The 18608-nt window shown below is 44.6% G+C and overlaps 1 protein-coding gene across 2 annotated transcripts in view; it reads right to left on the bottom strand.

Moving 5' to 3' along the window:
• Positions 1 to 18608, bottom strand: part of ARMC7 (armadillo repeat containing 7) — a 190132-nt gene that overhangs the window by 25494 nt on the left and 146030 nt on the right. For both annotated transcript variants that reach the window (XM_069200122.1, XM_069200121.1), the window contains 2 exons: positions 15377 to 15748; positions 10197 to 10340 (listed from right to left, as the gene is read on the bottom strand). In XM_069200122.1, coding sequence (XP_069056223.1) covers positions 10197 to 10340; positions 15377 to 15467 — 235 coding nt within the window. In that variant the 5' untranslated portion in view covers positions 15468 to 15748. The remainder of the gene's footprint in view (positions 1 to 10196; positions 10341 to 15376; positions 15749 to 18608) is intronic.

The following is an 18608-nucleotide window of genomic DNA, read 5'->3' as shown; positions in this document are numbered from 1 at the left end:
CGAAGTTCATGCAGGGGCTCCTGCATGGTACCAATGAAATAACCAAATGAAACTGTGATCATGCCACTGCTTGGAAGAGGTGACCCTAGGGTGGCAAGCTCTCCAGTATCAGAAATAATCGGCTCATCTCTTCTCGTGCCTTCTGCGACAAAGTATTCTCTTTCCATTAGCATACACAAAGCATGTCTATAACATACTACCGGGCTATAGCACAAGAACAACATGCACTCATATCTAGATCTGAGGTGGGTTGGGGGAAGCAAAAGGAAGGAGGGGCGCAGGGAGGGAAGCAAAAGGACAACTGCTCGTGCAACATGGAGCTGCAAGAAAGGGGATGGGGAGCAGGAGCACGCAAACCAAAAAAGCAAAGGGTGGAGAAGCACACAAGAAGAGATGGAGCAACATGAGCACTGTGGAGGTGGGGAAGAACATGAGAGACACAGATGGAATGCACACAGGCTCTCATTGAGTGCTTTACAAAAAAGAAAAAAATATTTTCAGAAAAGTAGATACTGGTGAAGGCATAGAAGCAGCCAGTCAGAGGGGTGGTAAATAAGCAATAGTTCACCTGGTGGGGGGAGCAAACACTAGCTGGGCATGCTAAAACAGACAGCTAATAGAAAGTAATAAAAAGTGCATGACAAAACAAAAAGCTAATGACAAGCAAGGGGCTGCATTCTTAGATCAGCTTTCAATATGTCCCTGAGAAGTCTTTCACAACCAGACAACTGCACTGTCTGGTAAGCTTCGACCTAAAAAAAAAAGAATTGCCCTTAATGGGAGCAGTGAACGGATAGAAGTAAGCCACCCAAACAGATAGTAGACAGCCTATGCTCCATGGGAGGGACAAACAGAAGAAGCAAGCAAATCAGAGTAACAAGAAACCCAACCAATGCTAAGCAATGGGCAGGGTCTAAGTCCACTCTAAGTTTTTGGTACCGTCCACAGGAGACTTTAGCATAAAAGCTGTGTAGGTACAGCCTAGAAATGTTAGTGGTAAGCATGGGGCACCTGGGGTGTCAGGAGCAAGAGCCCTCGAGCATTGCAATGGATGACTGGCATCATCATTGGGAATTGCTCCTCGCCAGGCCAGCGCTGCAACGCCTGACGGGCTCCCCTAAGAAGGGGGGCACTCAGCCGTACTGTTCTGATGGTAACTCGTAAATTTGACCTAATCAGACAGATATGCCTATATTCAGGCACCAGCATACGCACGGAGAGAATGGACTGAAATATTAAAATTGGTTATTCATCCCAAAAATATTTCATAACTTTAATCAATACACTAGGATGAAGACCAAGATTAAAATCAAGAAGAAAGTAATAAACTGAGTGTTGATGCTCAATTACTCTCAAAGAGCAACAAACTGCAGGGGACTATAATTATAATAGTACCCTTAAGTCAGCGTCGGACGGTCCTCACGGATCCAATGATGCTTCATCAGGACCAATAGAATTTTTTTTTATCAATTCTTCTCCAATTCAAAAAAAGAAGGTGACGAAAATTATATATATACCGGTCACTTACATTTCAAGTAAACTGGCTACGTCACAGTCAGGTCGCCCTAGGGGACAGAAAAGGTTTTTAAAAAAAAAAAAAAAAAAAAAAAAAAGTATATACATACACCTAGTTATACCTCTTATTGTGAATATCAAGGTGTAGGTGTGCTATCCTCATAATGTGGGTCAAACAGTCATTAATATAGAAAACAGGCTTACCATCCCCCAATCAGGAAAGGGTTCCTTGAGAGGCCCGTTTCGGGGACTTGGAAACACACTGCATATTGGTAAACATAAGTCATCAACAGAAACCAAATTTGTCATGTAAACAATTACGTGCATCGTGTGAGTGGTACCAAACGCTCTATTGATAATGCACAAAATTAGTGAGACCCATAGGTGCCACACACAACAAAATGAGTAACAGAAGTAATTGGTGCGTCAAATTACATTAATGGATAACATTTAATCAGGTACTCCATTCGACTTTGTAAAAACCAGTGAAACACCATAAGTGCCACACAAGGAAAGTTGGTGTCAAAAAATGTAACTACATTGGTGTGCTCAAATAGATAATAACGGTTGTCTCTGCGTAGTAACGGCAGTTAGGTAAAGTTACTCGCAAAATAAAGGAGCACTAAAATGAACAATATTCCAAAAGGTAAATCCGAGCAGGGCGATGTTGTTTAACGGCGTATTGAAGCTCGTGAGACGAGCTGTCTAATCACACAAAGTTACTCACGTATTTATCCAGGTCCGTCACTGGGGACCTACCCTCCGAAACGGCGTCTCGCACAAGTGAGAGGCGGGCGCCGTCGGAAGTCTTCAAAAAGACGCTACGGACCCGGAAACGAATCTGTTTCCACGGGTCATGTGCGTCTAAGGCCGTGGAAAGGAAAAAAGGACTCCGGAACCCAAAATGAAATAAACATTGAAAATGGACTAAAGGTGTAGTACATTAGAAAGATCACAGACTACCCTGTCCAAAAACGAATTCAGTTAACAGACGAGTGTCTCCTTCTCAAATTACAGGTGCAGATTCTCATATTTTGCAAAGAAAATCGGGGAGGAGTATGACTCCTAAGAACTGGAAATTGAAGTTCTAAAAAGGGGAAGTGTTCTCAGGTCTGCAATACCAGAGGCTTGATGTAAGCTAAATATAAATTATCAGCAAAAGATTCTAATTAAATGATGTGAGCCTTTGGTAGTTAGCTTAAAAGCCAAATCATGCCAGTGAAGTTCAAGGTATATCGTCGTTCAGACCATGTGAATTAGTGCCTAATTTAAAAACCCATCTTTGTTCAATTCTGAAAAGATGACCAGTGTCACACGGGCGGACTTTAGGTGCCTCTATTACCACCCACCACATGTCATCAGGCGTGTGTTTTGCCTCCAGAAAGTGCTCACTAAGTTTAGTAGTGATTCTGTTACAACGAATGTTACTCCTGTGTTCGCTGATACGGGTCTTGACTGGTCTTGATGTCATACCAATGTAACGTAAATCACAGGGACATGTGATCATATAGACACAGTTCCTGGTGTTACAATTGGTATGTTTCTTGAGGTGCCAGGTCCCAATGGGATTTAAATCTAATCATGTGAGATGTTTGGTAAGGGCACAGACATTACAATTACCACAAGGGTGGTGACCTTTAACAGGAGGAAGATCCCATAACGTTTTTTGCGTCGGGACATCAAGCGCAGGTTGTGGACGGGTATGGATTACCATGTCCTTAATATTTGCCGTGCGTTTGAATGCAAAAAGAGGTCTGGAGATATTACAACCACTGCTGGTCAAAATAGGCCATTGTTTGTTAATCAATCTCTTAATAGAGTTGGATAAGGGAGTGAAAGTGGATACACACGTTATCCTGGTTTGAGGGTTCTTGTCAATGTTCATCAATAAGGCTTCCCTATTATTATTCCTAGCCCTTTTGCGTGCTTGATTAATTATTCTTGAAGGGTAATGTCGTTCCAAGAGTTTCTCCTGAAGAGAATCAGCCTGATGGTTGAATTCATGGGATGAACTACAGTTCCGTCTTAGCCGTAGGAATTGTCCTACTGGTCGATTATCTCGTAGAGCTTTTGGATGATGACTTTCATATAACAAAAGCGAATTACGATCAGTGGGCTTATGATAAACTGTGGTGGTCAATTTACCATTGTCAATTGTAATCATTAAATCTAAAAAGGGTAACTGAGTGGCAGATACAGTTGTGAATTTCAAGAAAGGGTCAAGTGTGTTAATCCATGCCGTGAAATGTTCAGTCATGGACAACGGCCCTTGCCAGATAATTAAAATATCGTCGATGTAACGTCGCCACAACTTTATGTGATCCTGGTAAATGTTCCGAGGAGAAAGAATATACTTCTTTTCAAAATCATACATGTACAAACAAGCTAGGCTAGGGGCAAAAGTACTCCCCATTGATGTCCCTCGGATTTGGTGGTAGAACTGGTCCTCAAATTGAAAGAAATTTTCTGTCAAGGCCAGTCTAGCACAGTGCATAATAAACGAGATCGGGGTGGACAAGGAATCCGATGTTTCCAGTAGGGCTGATTCGATAACTTCTAAAGTAGCTTCTTGTGGGATGTTGGTATAAGGTGCTTCAACATCCAAAGTAATGATTCCTTGTACCATTCCTGAGTTGTTTATGGTCTCGATTAAATTGAGGACGTCTTTAGTATCTTTCAGATAAGTGGAAGAGTTCCTCACTAATGGTTGTAAGAAGTGGTCACAGAAAATTGAAAGAGGTTCTAGGACTGAACCTATGCCAGAAACAATTGGGCGTCCAGGTGGAGGTGTGGTGCCCTTATGAATCTTGGGTAGGCAGTAAAAGTATGGAACACGAGGATGGGGTGTGTCCAGAAATTCAGCCTCTTTTGGTGATATCCACAGATTATTCTTGGCATCTTCAATAAGAATCCTAATCTGGGTTTGTAATCTGCCAGTGGGATCATTTCTTATCCGCGCGTAGTAGGTTGAATCACTTAACAGACGTAGACATTCGCGTCTGTAGTCAGTGGAATTCATGATCACAATGGCACCACCTTTGTCAGCCTGTTTGATAGTAATGTTGGAGTCAGATGCTAAAGATAGCAATGCTCTCTTCTCATTTGCAGGCGTGTTAATATCTGGATGTTTCGGACATAGTTTGTTCAAATCAGCTAACACAGCCTTTTCAAAGGTCACAACTTCACTGGGCATAGTGACTAATGGAGGCACAAAAACAGACGGTTTCTTTAGGCCTGAATCAGTCAGTGGTGACTCAGCAGGTTTATCTTTAAAGAAGAAATGTAAACGAATTTTGCGAAAGAGTTGGGAAATTTCAATATGTAGGCGGAAGAAATCTTCCTCAGGGGTAGGGACAAACCCCAGGCCCTTGTTGAGCACATTCGTTTCTGCTTCTGTGAGAGTCCCAGTTGATAAATTAACAACTAGGTTCTCATTGGAAGGTTTTTTGTTTGGCTCCTGGTGACCATCTGAGGTTCTTCTCTGGACCACTGGATGTGCCTGCCTCTTCCTCTCCTTCTGCCTCTGCCTCTGCCCCGGCCTAAAAAAGGCATGTACGGCATCATAGGGCGAGGTTGAAAGAAGGGAAATGGTGATTGCCAAGGCATAGGGTGTTGCACCGGGTAAGGAGGATAGTTGTAAAAAGTTTGGGGTGGATCGTAATCATCTCTAATATAAGGGTAAACCTTCTCCCTGCTGAATCTTGCAATATCCTTCTGGAGTTTAGTAATCTTTTTCTGTGTTAGAAACTCCTTATTCTCGTTAAGTTCAGCATTGATTTCGGAAAGACGGCTTTTGAAAGATGTCAAGGTGACCGTCGTTTTCAAGCCATTTTCTATAGCGTTAATTTGGATGGTGAGAGTATCAGCCAAACGTTTGGAAGTGTTTATGATTAGTATCAACCAATCCCTAGTACACTTCCAGGCTATTTGTGCCCAGTCTTTTCTGAAAGCTAAATCTTGTACAAATATCCGAGGGATATTAGAAACCAAAAGGCCATTTGGTGCCATGTTTGCACGTAAGTATTCAGTCATGATGGTACCATGCATGACAGTTTTTATCAATTCTTTTTTCAAAGTGGAAAGTTTGTCCCATTCAGTTTCAGCCGTCTTTCCGAAATCAATGCTGAACTTAACGAGAATAAGGAGTTTCTAACACAGCAAAAGATTACTAAACTCCAGAAGGATACGATGGGGACAACCAATCTCGGTCATCTGACGAATCTACCTCATCTCAGAAGAAATTTCGCAAATTCAGCAGTGGCTCATCATCTGATGGGTGGAGTACAGATGAAAATCCACCCCAAACTTTTTACAACTATCCTCCTTACCCGGTGCAACACCCTATGCCTTGGCAATCACCATTTCCCTTCTTTCAACCTCGCCCTATGATGCCGTACATGCCTTTATTAGGCCGCGGCCGGGGCAGAGGCAGAAGGAGAGGAAGAGGCAGGCACATCCATTGGTCCAGAGAGGAACCTCAGATGGTCACCAGGAGCCAAACAAAAAACCTTCCAATGAGAACCTAGTTGTTAATTTATCAACTGGGACTCTCACAGAAGCAGAAACGAATGTGCTCAACAAGGGCCTGGGGTTTGTCCCTACCCCTGAGGAAGATTTCTTCCGCCTACATATTGAAATTTCCCAACTCTTTCGCAAAATTCGTTTACATTTCTTCTTTAAAGATAAACCTGCTGAGTCACCACTGACTGATTCAGGCCTAAAGAAACCGTCTGTTTTTGTGCCTCCATTAGTCACTATGCCCAGTGAAGTTGTGACATTTGAAAAGGCTGTGTTAGCTGATTTGAACAAACTATGTCCGAAACATCCATATATTAACACGCCTGCAAATGAGAAGAGAGCATTGCTATCTTTAGCATCTGACTCCAACATTACTATCAAACAGGCTGACAAAGGTGGTGCCATTGTGATCATGAATTCCACTGACTACAGACGCGCATGTCTACGTCTGTTAAGTGATTCAACCTACTACGCGCGGATAAGAAATGATCCCACTGGCAGATTACAAACCCAGATTAGGATTCTTATTGAAGAAGCCAAGAATAATCTGTGGATATCACCAAAAGAGGCTGAATTTCTGGACACACCCCATCCTCGTGTTCCATACTTTTACTGCCTACCCAAGATTCATAAGGGCACCACACCTCCACCTGGATGCCCAATTGTTTCTGGCATAGGTTCAGTCCTAGAACCTCTTTCAATTTTCTGTGACCACTTCTTACAACCATTAGTGAGGAACTCTTCCACTTATCTGAAATATACTAAAGACGTCCTCAATTTAATCAAGACCATAAACGACTCAGGAATGGTACAAGGAATCATTACTTTGGATGTTGAAGCACTTTATACCAACATCCCACAAGAAGCTACTTTAGAAGTTATCGAATCAGCCCTACTGGAAACATCGGATTCTTTGTCCACCCTGATCTCGTTTATTATGCACTGTGCTAGACTGGCCTTGACAGAAAATTTCTTTCAATTTGAGGACCAGTTCTACCACCAAATCTGAGGGACATCAATGGGGAGTACTTTTGCCCCTAGCCTAGCTTGTTTGTACATGTATGATTTCGAAAAGAAGTATATTCTTTCTCCTCGGAACATTTACCAGGATCACATAAAGTTGTGGCGACGTTACATCGACGATATTTTAATTATCTGGCAAGGGCCGTTGTCCATGACTGAACATTTCATGGCATGGATTAACACACTTGACCCTTTCTTGAAATTCACAACTGTATCTGCCACTCAGTTACCCTTTTTAGATTTAATGATTACAATTGACAATGGTAAATTGACCACCACAGTTTATCATAAGCCCACTGATCGTAATTCGCTTTTGTTATATGAAAGTCATCATCCAAAAGCTCTACGAGATAATCTACTGGTAGGACAATTCCTACGGCTAAGACGGAACTGTAGTTCATCCCATGAATTCAACCATCAGGCTGATTCTCTTCAGGAGAAACTCTTGGAACGACATTACCCCTCAAGAATAATTAATCAAGCACGCAAAAGGGCTAGGAATAATAATAGGGAAGCCTTATTGATGAACATTGACAAGAACCCTCAAACCAGGATAACGTGTGTATCCACTTTCACTCCCTTATCCAACTCTATTAAGAGATTGATTAACAAACAATGGCCTATTTTGACCAGCAGTGGTTGTAATATCTCCAGACCTCTTTTTGCATTCAAACTCACGGCAAATATTAAGGACATGGTAATCCATACCCGTCCACAACCTGCGCTTGATGTCCCGACGCAAAAAACGTTATGGGATCTTCCTCCTGTTAAAGGTCACCACCCTTGTGGTAATTGTAATGTCTGTGCCCTTACCAAACATCTCACATCATTAGATTTAAATCCCATTGGGACCTGGCACCTCAAGAAACATACCAATTGTAACACCAGGAACTGTGTCTATATGATCACATGTCCCTGTGATTTACGTTACATTGGTATGACATCAAGACCAGTCAAGCCCCGTATCAATGAACACAGGAGTAACATTCGTTGTAACAGAATCACTACTAAACTTAGTGAGCACTTTCTGGAGGCAAAACACACGCCTGATGACATGTGGTGGGTGGTAATAGAGGCACCTAAAGTCCGCCCGTGTGACACTGGTCATCTTTTCAGAATTGAACAAAGATGGGTTTTTAAATTAGGCACTAATTCACATGGTCTGAACGACGATATACCTTGGACTTCACTGGCATGATTTGGCTTTTAAACTAACTACCAAAGGCTCACATCATTTAATTAGAATCTTTTGCTGATAATTTATATTTAGCTTACATCAAGCCTCTGGTATTGCAGACCTGAGAACACTTCCCCTTTTTAGAACTTCAATTTCCAGTTCTTAGGAGTCATACTCCTCCCCGATTTTCTTTGCAAAATATGAGAATCTGCACCTGTAATTTGAGAAGGAGACACTCGTCTGTTAACTGAATTCGTTTTTGGACAGGGTAGTCTGTGATCTTTCTAATGTACTACACCTTTAGTCCATTTTCAATGTTTATTTCATTTTGGGTTCCGGAGTCCTTTTTTCCTTTCCACGGCCTTAGACGCACGTGATCGGTGGAAACAGATTCGTTTCCGGGTCCGTAGCGTCTTTTTGAAGAGCTCCGATGGCGCCCGCCTCTCACTTGTGCGAGACACCGTTTCGGAGGGTAGGTCCCCAGTGACGGACCTGGATAAAAACGTGAGTAACTTTGTGTGATTAGGCAGCTCGACTCACGAGCTTCGATACGCCGTTAAACAACATCGCCCTGCTCGGATTTACCTTTTGGAATATTGTTCGTTTTAGTGCTCCTTTATTTTGCGAGTAACTTTACCTAACTGCCATTACTACGCAGAGACACCAGTTATTATCTATTTGAGCACACCAATGTAGTTACATTTTTTGACACCAACTTTCCTTGTGTGGCACTTATGGTGTTTCACTGGTTTTTACAAACTCGAATGGAGTACCTGATTAAATGTTATCCATTAATGTAATTTGATGCACCAATTAGTTCTGTTACTCATTTTGTTGTGTGTGGCACCTGTGGGTCTCACCAATTTTGTGCATTATCAATAGAGCGTTTGGTACCACTCACACGATGCACGTAATTGTTTACATGACAAATTCGGTTTCTGTTGATGACTTATGTTTACCAATATGCAGTGTGTTTCCAAGTCCCCGAAACGTGCCTCTCAAGGAACCCTTTCCTGATTGAGGGATGGTAAGCCTGTTTTCTATATTAATGTCTGTTTGACCCACCTTATGAGGATAGCACACCTACACCTTGATATTCACAATAAGAGGTAGAACTAGGTGTATGTATATACTTTTTTTTTTTTTTTTTTTTTTTTTTTTTAAAACCCTTTTCTGTCCCCTAGGGCGACCTGACTGTGGCCGGTTTACTTGAAATGTAAGTGACCAGTATATATATATATAATTTTCGTCACCTTCCTTTTTTGAATTGGAGAAGAATTGATAAAAAAATGTTTCTATTGGTCCTGATGAAGCGTCATTGGATCCGTGAGGATCGTCCGACGCGAAACATGTCGACCCTGACTTAAGGGTACTATTATAATTATAGTCCCCTGCAGTTTGTTGCTCTTTGAGAGTAATTGAGCATCAACACTCAGTTTATTACTTTCTTCTTGATTTTGATCTTGGTCTTCATCCTAGTGTATTGATTAAAGTTATGAAATATTTTTGGGATGAATAACCAATTTTAATATTTCATTCCATTCTCTCCGTGCGTATGCTGGTGCCTGAATATAGGCATATCTGTCTGATTAGGTCAAATTTACGAGTTACCATCAGAACAGTACGGCTGAGTGCCCCCCTTCTTAGGGGAGCCCGTCAGGCGTTGCAGCGCCGGCCTGGCGAGGAGCAATTCCCAATGATGATGCCAGTCATCCATTGCGATACTTGAGGGCTCTTGCTCCTGACACCCCAGGTGCCCTAGGCTATTTGAGCCCGTGTGGAACAGTGTACCTTTTGTATGTTATATGATTATTGGGAGACTGTACACTGGACCATATAACCTCCCGGTCCCTTCCCCTCTTTGATTCAGTGGTAAGCATGGGCCTTCTCTTGTAAGCATTGGGCTTTTTTGTGAGCTGAGCACCATTCAATTAGAGGGGATGGACAAGATGACAGATCTTACCAATGCCGAACTCCACCAGTGTCTCGCTGTCCTCTGTAAGCATGTCCAAGAAAAGGTCGATAACCTGCAGCTGCCGCAGATGTCCATAGTTTTGGGGATCGTAAGCGAAGTTTGCCAAATTTGCCAGGACTTGTTCTTTGGCCTCTAAAATTGCAAAGGAACACTAATCAGAAATTGGCATGGGATTGGTAAAACATGATGGCCTGGGGGAGAGGACAATGTGAAGAAGGAGAATGGCTCACCTAAGAACCCCACGACTACTTGCCTGTATGCAAGCTGTGTCCTGGTATGGGGATCTAAGGTCCTCTGAGCCTTGGCCTGAACCCATGCACACTCACATACCATGTCAGTTCTGGTCAGTCCAGGACCCAATGTCACTTGGGTATTGTGTAAAATAATTTCTGACCAGGAACCCAGTTATCCAGGCTCAATGCCAGCTCTGTCCATCCCTCGCGCCCAATAATACTGTCATGCTAGGTCCACCCACCCCAGCACCCCAGGACTACTCACATGTAAGATTAGTCTGTCCAGAGACCATGTTCAATATAAATGCTGTCCAAGGATTGAACCTCATTCTTTGCCCACACTCAGGCCTCTCCATGCTCTCGTGCAAGCCATACCTTTACCTGTACCTCAGACATACCAGAGCTCCATTTGAGGCTGCCTCAGCCCCCTATGCAGCGGCAAGCAGTAAAACTGACTTTTGAAAAACTAAACACAACCTCAGAGACTTTCTGAATGAAGGGGATACATGAGAGAATGATTTGGGTTTTGGCTCTTTCCTTTCTAAACAAATGGGTATTCTGCTTGCCACTGTCAGGACTGGCCACAAGTTCCTACTTCCTCTCTACTTTTCATTACCTTGAGTATCCTATACACTGTTCTAGTTTACAAACATTGGTTGTGGCATTAGTAATTTGCTGTAGAGAACACAAGCACTGCATGTTTCATAGGAACAGGCAATGTAAATAGTCTGTGAATGATCCGTGGCCACTTATGCTGTACTAGTGTAGATCTATCCAATAGAGAAGTAAAACTTTATTTTGAATAAGAAAAGTCAAGCATTAAGTTTAGACACTGAACTGCAAAGTATAATACAGAGTTCCTTAACTCCAGAGTAGTTCCAAGGGAGCGTTTTCAGAGTTTTTCCTTCTACTACGTTACGGTTAGTAACTTGGACATGCAGAGGCATTGACAGTATCTGTGAAGGCTACTAGTGTAATCTGGAGGTCACAGCCCTGTTCCTGCTGAATCCAGTGTTCTATGTTAAGGTGAAGCGACTGCTTTCACTCGGGGATGGAAGATATTTGGTTACTCTTATGCTTCCCTGCAGGACGAGGTGTAGTGCACATAAGCGACCCTTAGTTTGCCATAGTGGAAGCCTATAATAACATGTTTTTTCCTGAGACTTCCCTTCAGTGGACCCTAGTGGTCCTGTTCTATACTTTACGGATGAGTCTTTTGTCATCTACCTTTAGACACGTGTGACTCTTTGAACCCAATGTTGTTGATACAGTCAGACTGAAGGAGGGATGATCAGTATAATCTCCTCCCTGCATGCATCACACAACTTCTTTATAGCTATTAACACAAATCTGTGGCCCTCGACCAATCAACTTCTGGTCCTTCAGGCCTGCTGCCTATTATATCACCATTACCTGGATGTACTATTCACCGTGGGAGCACACACAGGGAGTGCAGAAGCATTACTGTGTGAACCACCCATGAAGAGGCTGAGGCTCAGCGAACGACATCCAAATAATCAGGACAAATTGGATGGTGATAGATCTACACCTTCAGAGAAAGTACTTTGTGGGCTGGGCAACTTCTCTGCAGGTTCCAAACATAAGCTTAATTCTGACCAACTTTACGTTACTGGAGGTGGTATGGAAAGAGTCAGCATTGTAAAATAGTTTACTTCTTTCTAAGATCCAGATCTACACATTCTGGTGCCTCTTGCCAATATCTCGCCACTGCTGCCAGAGCTCAGGAGGCTTCCGCTCAGTTTTCCAAGCAGGTACTCCGCAGCAGCTGTGTGAAGCCACTGGCACTCACCGTGCTGCACTGCGTGTGTGATGCTTCCTTGTTGAGTGATGCGCAATATGGCAGTAAATGCTTATGGAATTTGTGTGTCTTAACTGCATTGGCTGCCTGGTCCTGCATTTCAGTCTAAAGCCTTCTATATTCTTTTTGCTGGGAAATGTACCCTTTGTTTGGGAACGAGAGACAGGCCAGACATAGGAATGTGATAGTTTCCTTCATGTTAGTTCCTGGCAGGACTTCAACCTCAAAATGCTGATAAAACAGGCTGCAGGAGATATCGCTGCAATAGTAAAGGTCAGCAGACTCGAACCTAGTGCCACAGGATCATGGAAGCGAGGTGCACCTGAGGCAATGCGCAGCCTTACTGTAGGAGGAGGTCATTTGATTTTTCTGCAAAAGTCCTGATAGCGTTCCGAGGACAAAGTACTTAAGGGGATAAGACGAGCAAACGCTCTTCTCACAGGCGGTTGATGAGAGCCGCAGTGTCCAGGATTTTCAACCAACACACACACTCTGCTTGCCAGAACGAGCATTCAGAAAGGTAGATCCCGTAGTTGTCTAGAAAAGGGAAAACCAGCTGTGTGGTTACTGTTTTTTTCTAATCAAAATCATCTTTTGACATCTTTCTAGAGGTGAGAGCAGAGTTCATGGAGGTGCAGGGGAGTGGGAAGGAATCAGAAACGGGAGACTGGAATTAAAGTTAACTTTTGGAGACCTACCCAAAGGCTTATTCCCCCCACTCTCAAGATTATTAGATCAGAAAAAACCCAGACAAAGAATGCAAAAATTAGCCCATTCACATCTGTGCCATTTTGCTGTCATAGTTGAAACAATGGAAACAGGGTGAGTTTCCTTTCACTGCATTCTTTCTTTTTTACCTGAGTTTTCATGACTTATTAATAATAAGAGTGGAAACTGTCTAAGGGGGTATATGTTAGAGAGGGAGGTAGTATGCCTCCTCATGTAAACTAAAAAGAGCAAGTGTGGAAACTAAAAGAAAGTATTAGCCCCACGTGGAGGATCAGTCTTGCTCTGTCAGGCTGCAACCTACAAGGCACTTCCCATGTGCAGGATGCCAGTCTGGCTTTAACCAGCTAGGACTCATCCAACTGAGACATGTCCACCTTTGGAAGCCTTAGGGATAGAGAGAGTGGTTTAGAACATGAACCCCCTTGCTCAGACTTTGGCCTCCTTCAGCCTACTAAGAATAGGAGACATTTATTTTGGCCATTAAAGGCGGTATAGTTTTAGCCTACATTGCCAGCTTTAACAGCCCCTCTACTTTCGGGTTCCTGGGGTGTATCTGTGGAGCAGTCAGAATTATCCTCGACTTTAAAAAGCTGCATGGCTCCTGCTTATGTCACCAACATTCATACCTCTTCCAGCTGTTGTTTCAACCATTTGCCATAATTTTACTCATTTGGCAGTATCCCTGCATTGTGCATATTGCCATATGAAATACAGAGGCCCTCGTTACAACCCTGGCGGTCTTGGACCGCCAGGGTTGTTGTGGCGGATTTCACCACCAGCAAGCTGGCGGTGAAATCCACAGTATTACGACCGCGGCGAAAGCGCTGCGGTCGCACCGCCATGACCAGCAGTTTCCCGCCACATTGGTCCCAGCGGATTTAATCCGCCAGGGCAGCGCTGCCCAGGGGATTACGAGTCCCCCTACCGCCAGCCTTTTCCTGGCGGTTTAAACTGCCAGGAAAAGGCTGGCAGTACGGGGAGTCACAGGGCCCCTGGGGGCCCCTGCACTGCCCATGCCATCGGCATGGGCAATGCAGGGGCCCCCTGACACAGCCCCGTGCAGCTTTTCACTGTCTGCTATGCAGACAGTGAAAATCGCGATGGGTGCAACTGCACCCGTCGCACAGCCGCAACACTGCCAGCTCCATGTGGAGGCGGCTCCTGTGTTGCGGCCGAGATCCCCGCTGGGCCGGCGGGCGGAAACCAGGTTTCCACCCACCAACCCAGCAGGGATCTCCTGATGGCTGCGGCGGGAGTGCGGCCGCACTGGCGGCCACCCAGCGGTCCGATCTTAGCCGCCCGCCAAGGTCGTAATGAGGGCCAGAGTCTTCTGTGATTACCTCCCTTTTTGTGTAATTGCACACAGTGATCCATTGTCTCTCTGACTAGTTTGGTGTCTTATGTAACTACCTATATCTTTTATTCTATATGGTTTAGTGCCACTAACCCTCAACGGATCCACTTATATCCTGGTAGTTTGGCAGTGCCTCCAGCAATTGGGACTCTACTTCTAGGTCGGCTCATGCATGGTGCTACATAAGCTCACTGTTTAGCAACGCCTCCAGGGGTGGAGTCTCTTTCGCTTCTAGGGGCGCTCCAATACATCATACTTTCCAGCGGACTCCACCTGTCCACGTGTTAAGTAACCCGATGGTCCCAACCTTAGGATACTGACTGCTTTCAAGATGGCGGGCACACGTAGTTGCATAAATGTTCCACACTCTCCACAACACGTCATGCTCATGTGCTGCAATGTCCACCCAACACCTCACATGTAGGCCAAATAAATCCAGCACCCTACCAACTAGGCCAAAAGGTCACCATCGGAGCTTCTGGTGGCCTTGCCAGCAGCGTAAAGTTATATATAAAAGCTATCATACAATACAGTACAGACATTTAATTCTTGGTGCAGGACTAATCTATTCCTAGTGCCCTTCTAACAACCCTTCTGCTGCAGGACACAGCATATGCAGATTGACTATCTGAAAAATGTCAGGCCACTAAGAAGCCTGGTACCTATAAGTTGGTTTCAAGAGAGCCCTGGGATGGGAGTAACAGTCATCATAAGGTAACTTAATCATAGTTCATATGTAGTGTTATATCATTATTTGTGTGCTGGGCTTCAAAACGTATCACTTTATGTGCCTTCCATAGACCAGGCCTTATAACGACTCATTCCACAGAGAAGTCCTGACCTACATTATAAAAGTAAAGCGTTAAGAGTGAGCATAGACTGACGTTCAAGCACCTAGAAACGGTTCAATAGACAGGATGACAATGTGTCATCAGGAACCTTTCCTGCAGCAGCTGCTGCACTAAAGTACTGAAGACGTGTCTTCTCTAAGGCCTACCCATGGCTCTTCGACCTGGGTTGCCCGCCCATTTACCTTGGCTGTCGGTGTCCTGGAACTCAGTAACCAGGGTCTGCAGGTATTCAAAGCGATCGGAATCCGCAGATGGCCCCCTCCTCGCCTGCATCCTCAGATCTGCAGCTTACACCAGGCGCTGGCCCCAAGATGTTGCTTTCACCGAGCAGTGTCTTCACAAGATTCTGCTTTCATCTGGCGTTTCTTTCTGCAGATGCGGTTTTCACTAAGCGAGCTGTTTTCATTTAGGGATCCTGTATTCACTGCAGAGGTTAATACAGCTGTCAGGCTAGGACCCGAGACGAATATAAGCTTGCAAACTTCTTTGTTCACTCTGCAACAAGCATCATGTCCAGGTGGGCTAGGAAGAGACTGTCAAGCAGTAGCCACAATCTAGGAAATATAAGCAAACAAGCATGCATGTTAATTATTTATTTATTGCACTGAACGTTATAGCCATTAAAAAAAAAACATTTCTGCATTTACTATGTATGTTTAGGTCAGGGTGGGGTATAGCTCCCTCGTGCCACTGACATTGTTGCAATATTATTTATAAAAGGATACTCTGGAGCAGCTGCATTTTTCTGCCAATGGAAGGTAATGGCCCATGGTACTGAAGCCAACTTCTGGCGGAAAAAACAGTGTATTTGAAAGAAGAACAACCCACAGGAAAATCTGATACTGTAGTTGTGTGGATAAGGTATGGTAATATGCTATGGATGGTTCTGAACTCTATGTAGTTTCTCAGGTCAACTGTTACTCTGTATTGTAAACTCTTTATGTGCTGCATGACTTCCTACAGAACGTCAAGACTATATATTTCTTTATGTTACTTTAATACTACATGTGCATATTTTCTTATGCTATACATTTTACACAAAAAAGGACTAAATCATGCGTGCATTTTGACACCTTTTTTTTTTTTTTTTTTAATATTTTTATTGGTGTTTTGGAGTTTGACAGCAGCCATGATGTTATACATCATTGTTAGAATTGCGTAGTTTTATGCATGCATAGTACAACATATTCATAATTGCTCTGATACATTTAGCAGAATTCGTTATTTCCAAATAGGTTGAGTTTACCCAAGCTCTGGTTCTCGTGTTCTGTGGCAGCGTATGGAACCTTCACCAAGTTTCTCTTTTAACAGATCGCACGCCCCAGGGGAGGCCCTTTTTGTTATCCAGAGCAGACCCATGTCCTTTCAAACCACACCAATTGAGAATATATGCATTATAATATTAAGGTATAACTCTACCAACTAATTAACAGTGTCCTCGCACCGTGTGACCTGCAACAATATTTGGGTAATAGCAGCTCATCTGTCGCTGCTGGAGTGGTAGCCCCAGGTTTTATCTGGGAGGCCGCAGCAACCTCCGGTGTACCATTGTGACATAAATGATAGGGCCTTATCCTGGGCCCTCCTCAGCGCCGGACTCTGTATCGGTGTCATCAGGGAGGTCAATTTCTTCCCACTCTTCCATGATCTCCGCCCAGAGATGCGCTACAGGCTGGAGTCGGAGCCCCTGTGATTCCTCTCTCCCTAAAGTCCGCTCCTCCATCCCAGCCCAGCGTGTGACTTTGTGTACCCATGCGGTAATCTGGGGTCCCTCGGGCGTTCTCCAGGTTAACGCTATCCTACCCCACGCTAGCACTAGGGACAGATCTATGAACCTGTTCCCCACTTTTTTAGGAGGTTTCCTTACCAGGAGACCCAAGAGGCAGACCTCCAGGGTCACAGGCAGGGACCTATCTAGGGCGAGGTTAAGTTAAGGCGCACCACCACCCCAGCCCAACAGCTTCCCAGGGTAGGGCAACCCCCCACACCATATGCCTGAAGTATGCAGATAGGTCCTGTGTATGAGATTGAACTGAATTCGCTTAATGCGATTGTTCAGTGAGACATGGGATGTGGATGCAACTACTCGCCCCCACTAAATCTCAGTCAGCCTCCTGCCACCTGCATCTGCCTCCAATTGAGCCTTCAGAGTATGTAGTGGCTTGCCCGCCATTTCAGTTAGCGCCCTATATAGCCAGATCAACAAGTGGGGTCCTTCGGCCATCTGGAACTTCGTCCGGAGCACTGCATGCGTGGGCGGTTCCACTGAACCCTCCCCCGATAAGTCTCGGACCACTCGGGACACTGCCTCATATCTTAAGAACTGAGCCCTCAGGAGTTCCGTCCAGTCCAGCATATCTGCAAAAGATGGCCATGTACCCTGGGTATAACAATCGCACACGGTAGTCAGACCCGCCTCTGTCCAGGGGGACATCTGTCTCTCAGTAAAGCAACGTGGGGGTTCACCAAGTGGAAGACCCACCAATGGGATCCAAGGCACGTAGGACGTCTGGAACCCAGTGTGCTTAAGTGCTCTACGCCAGGCCCTACAGGCTGCAATCACGAGAACCCCATCCCGCTGGCACAGGATTCTCGGCCTCAATAGTCCAGCCATTAGTTTGTCTGCATTAGTTTGTCTCAATACACCTCTGACAACCCATGGGCAGTTAGCCACCGGGCCAGCCACTGAAGATGTGAAGATGTGCCGCCACATAGTAAAGTTCAAAGTCTGGGACCCCCAGTCCCTCTACTTCCGGGCGCAGGGTGGGCAATGTACCCTTTGGCACCCTCCATTCCACATTAGGTCTCTGAGGAGGGTATCTAATGCCTTAAACCAATGTACCGGAACAGTAACCGGCAGGTTAACAAAGAAATAAGGAAGCCGGGGTAGCATAATCATCTTGGACAATGAAATGCGTGCCATGAAGGGCAAGTTGAGGAAATGCCAAAAACTAACCCTAGATCTAAGGGACTGTATTGCTGTGTCCAGATTACCCTCCCGCAAATCAACTAGGTCGTGGTAGATTTGAATCCCAAGATATTTGAATGTGTTAGAAGCCCACTTGACATCCGTCAGGTAAGTGTCAGGCGAAGCACTGCTAGCAACTTTCGGAAACACACACGACTTCCCTCTGTTAAGACGTAACCCTGAGTAGGTCCCAAATCTCTCCAGTGTCTCAAGTGCCCAGGGCAAATCCCTCTTCCCATCTCGGAGGTAAATCAACAAGTCATCAGCGTATAGCGATATGATATGTTCCGTCCTTCCCCGGCATATCCCTCTACCGCACCCCTTCTGTCTGAACCAGTCGGCCAGGGGCTCCATAGTCAATGCGAAGTGCAATGGGGAGAGCGGACACCCCTGCCTGGTACCTCTATATATGACATATTCATCCAAGAGCAGCCGCACCATTCTAA

The sequence above is a fragment of the Pleurodeles waltl genome, chromosome 7 (assembly GCF_031143425.1).
Source record: "Pleurodeles waltl isolate 20211129_DDA chromosome 7, aPleWal1.hap1.20221129, whole genome shotgun sequence".
NCBI classification, from domain to species: Eukaryota; Metazoa; Chordata; class Amphibia; order Caudata; family Salamandridae; genus Pleurodeles; species Pleurodeles waltl.
The sequence above is the reverse complement of the archived record's forward strand: the minus strand, read 5'-3'. Positions and strand labels throughout refer to the sequence as shown.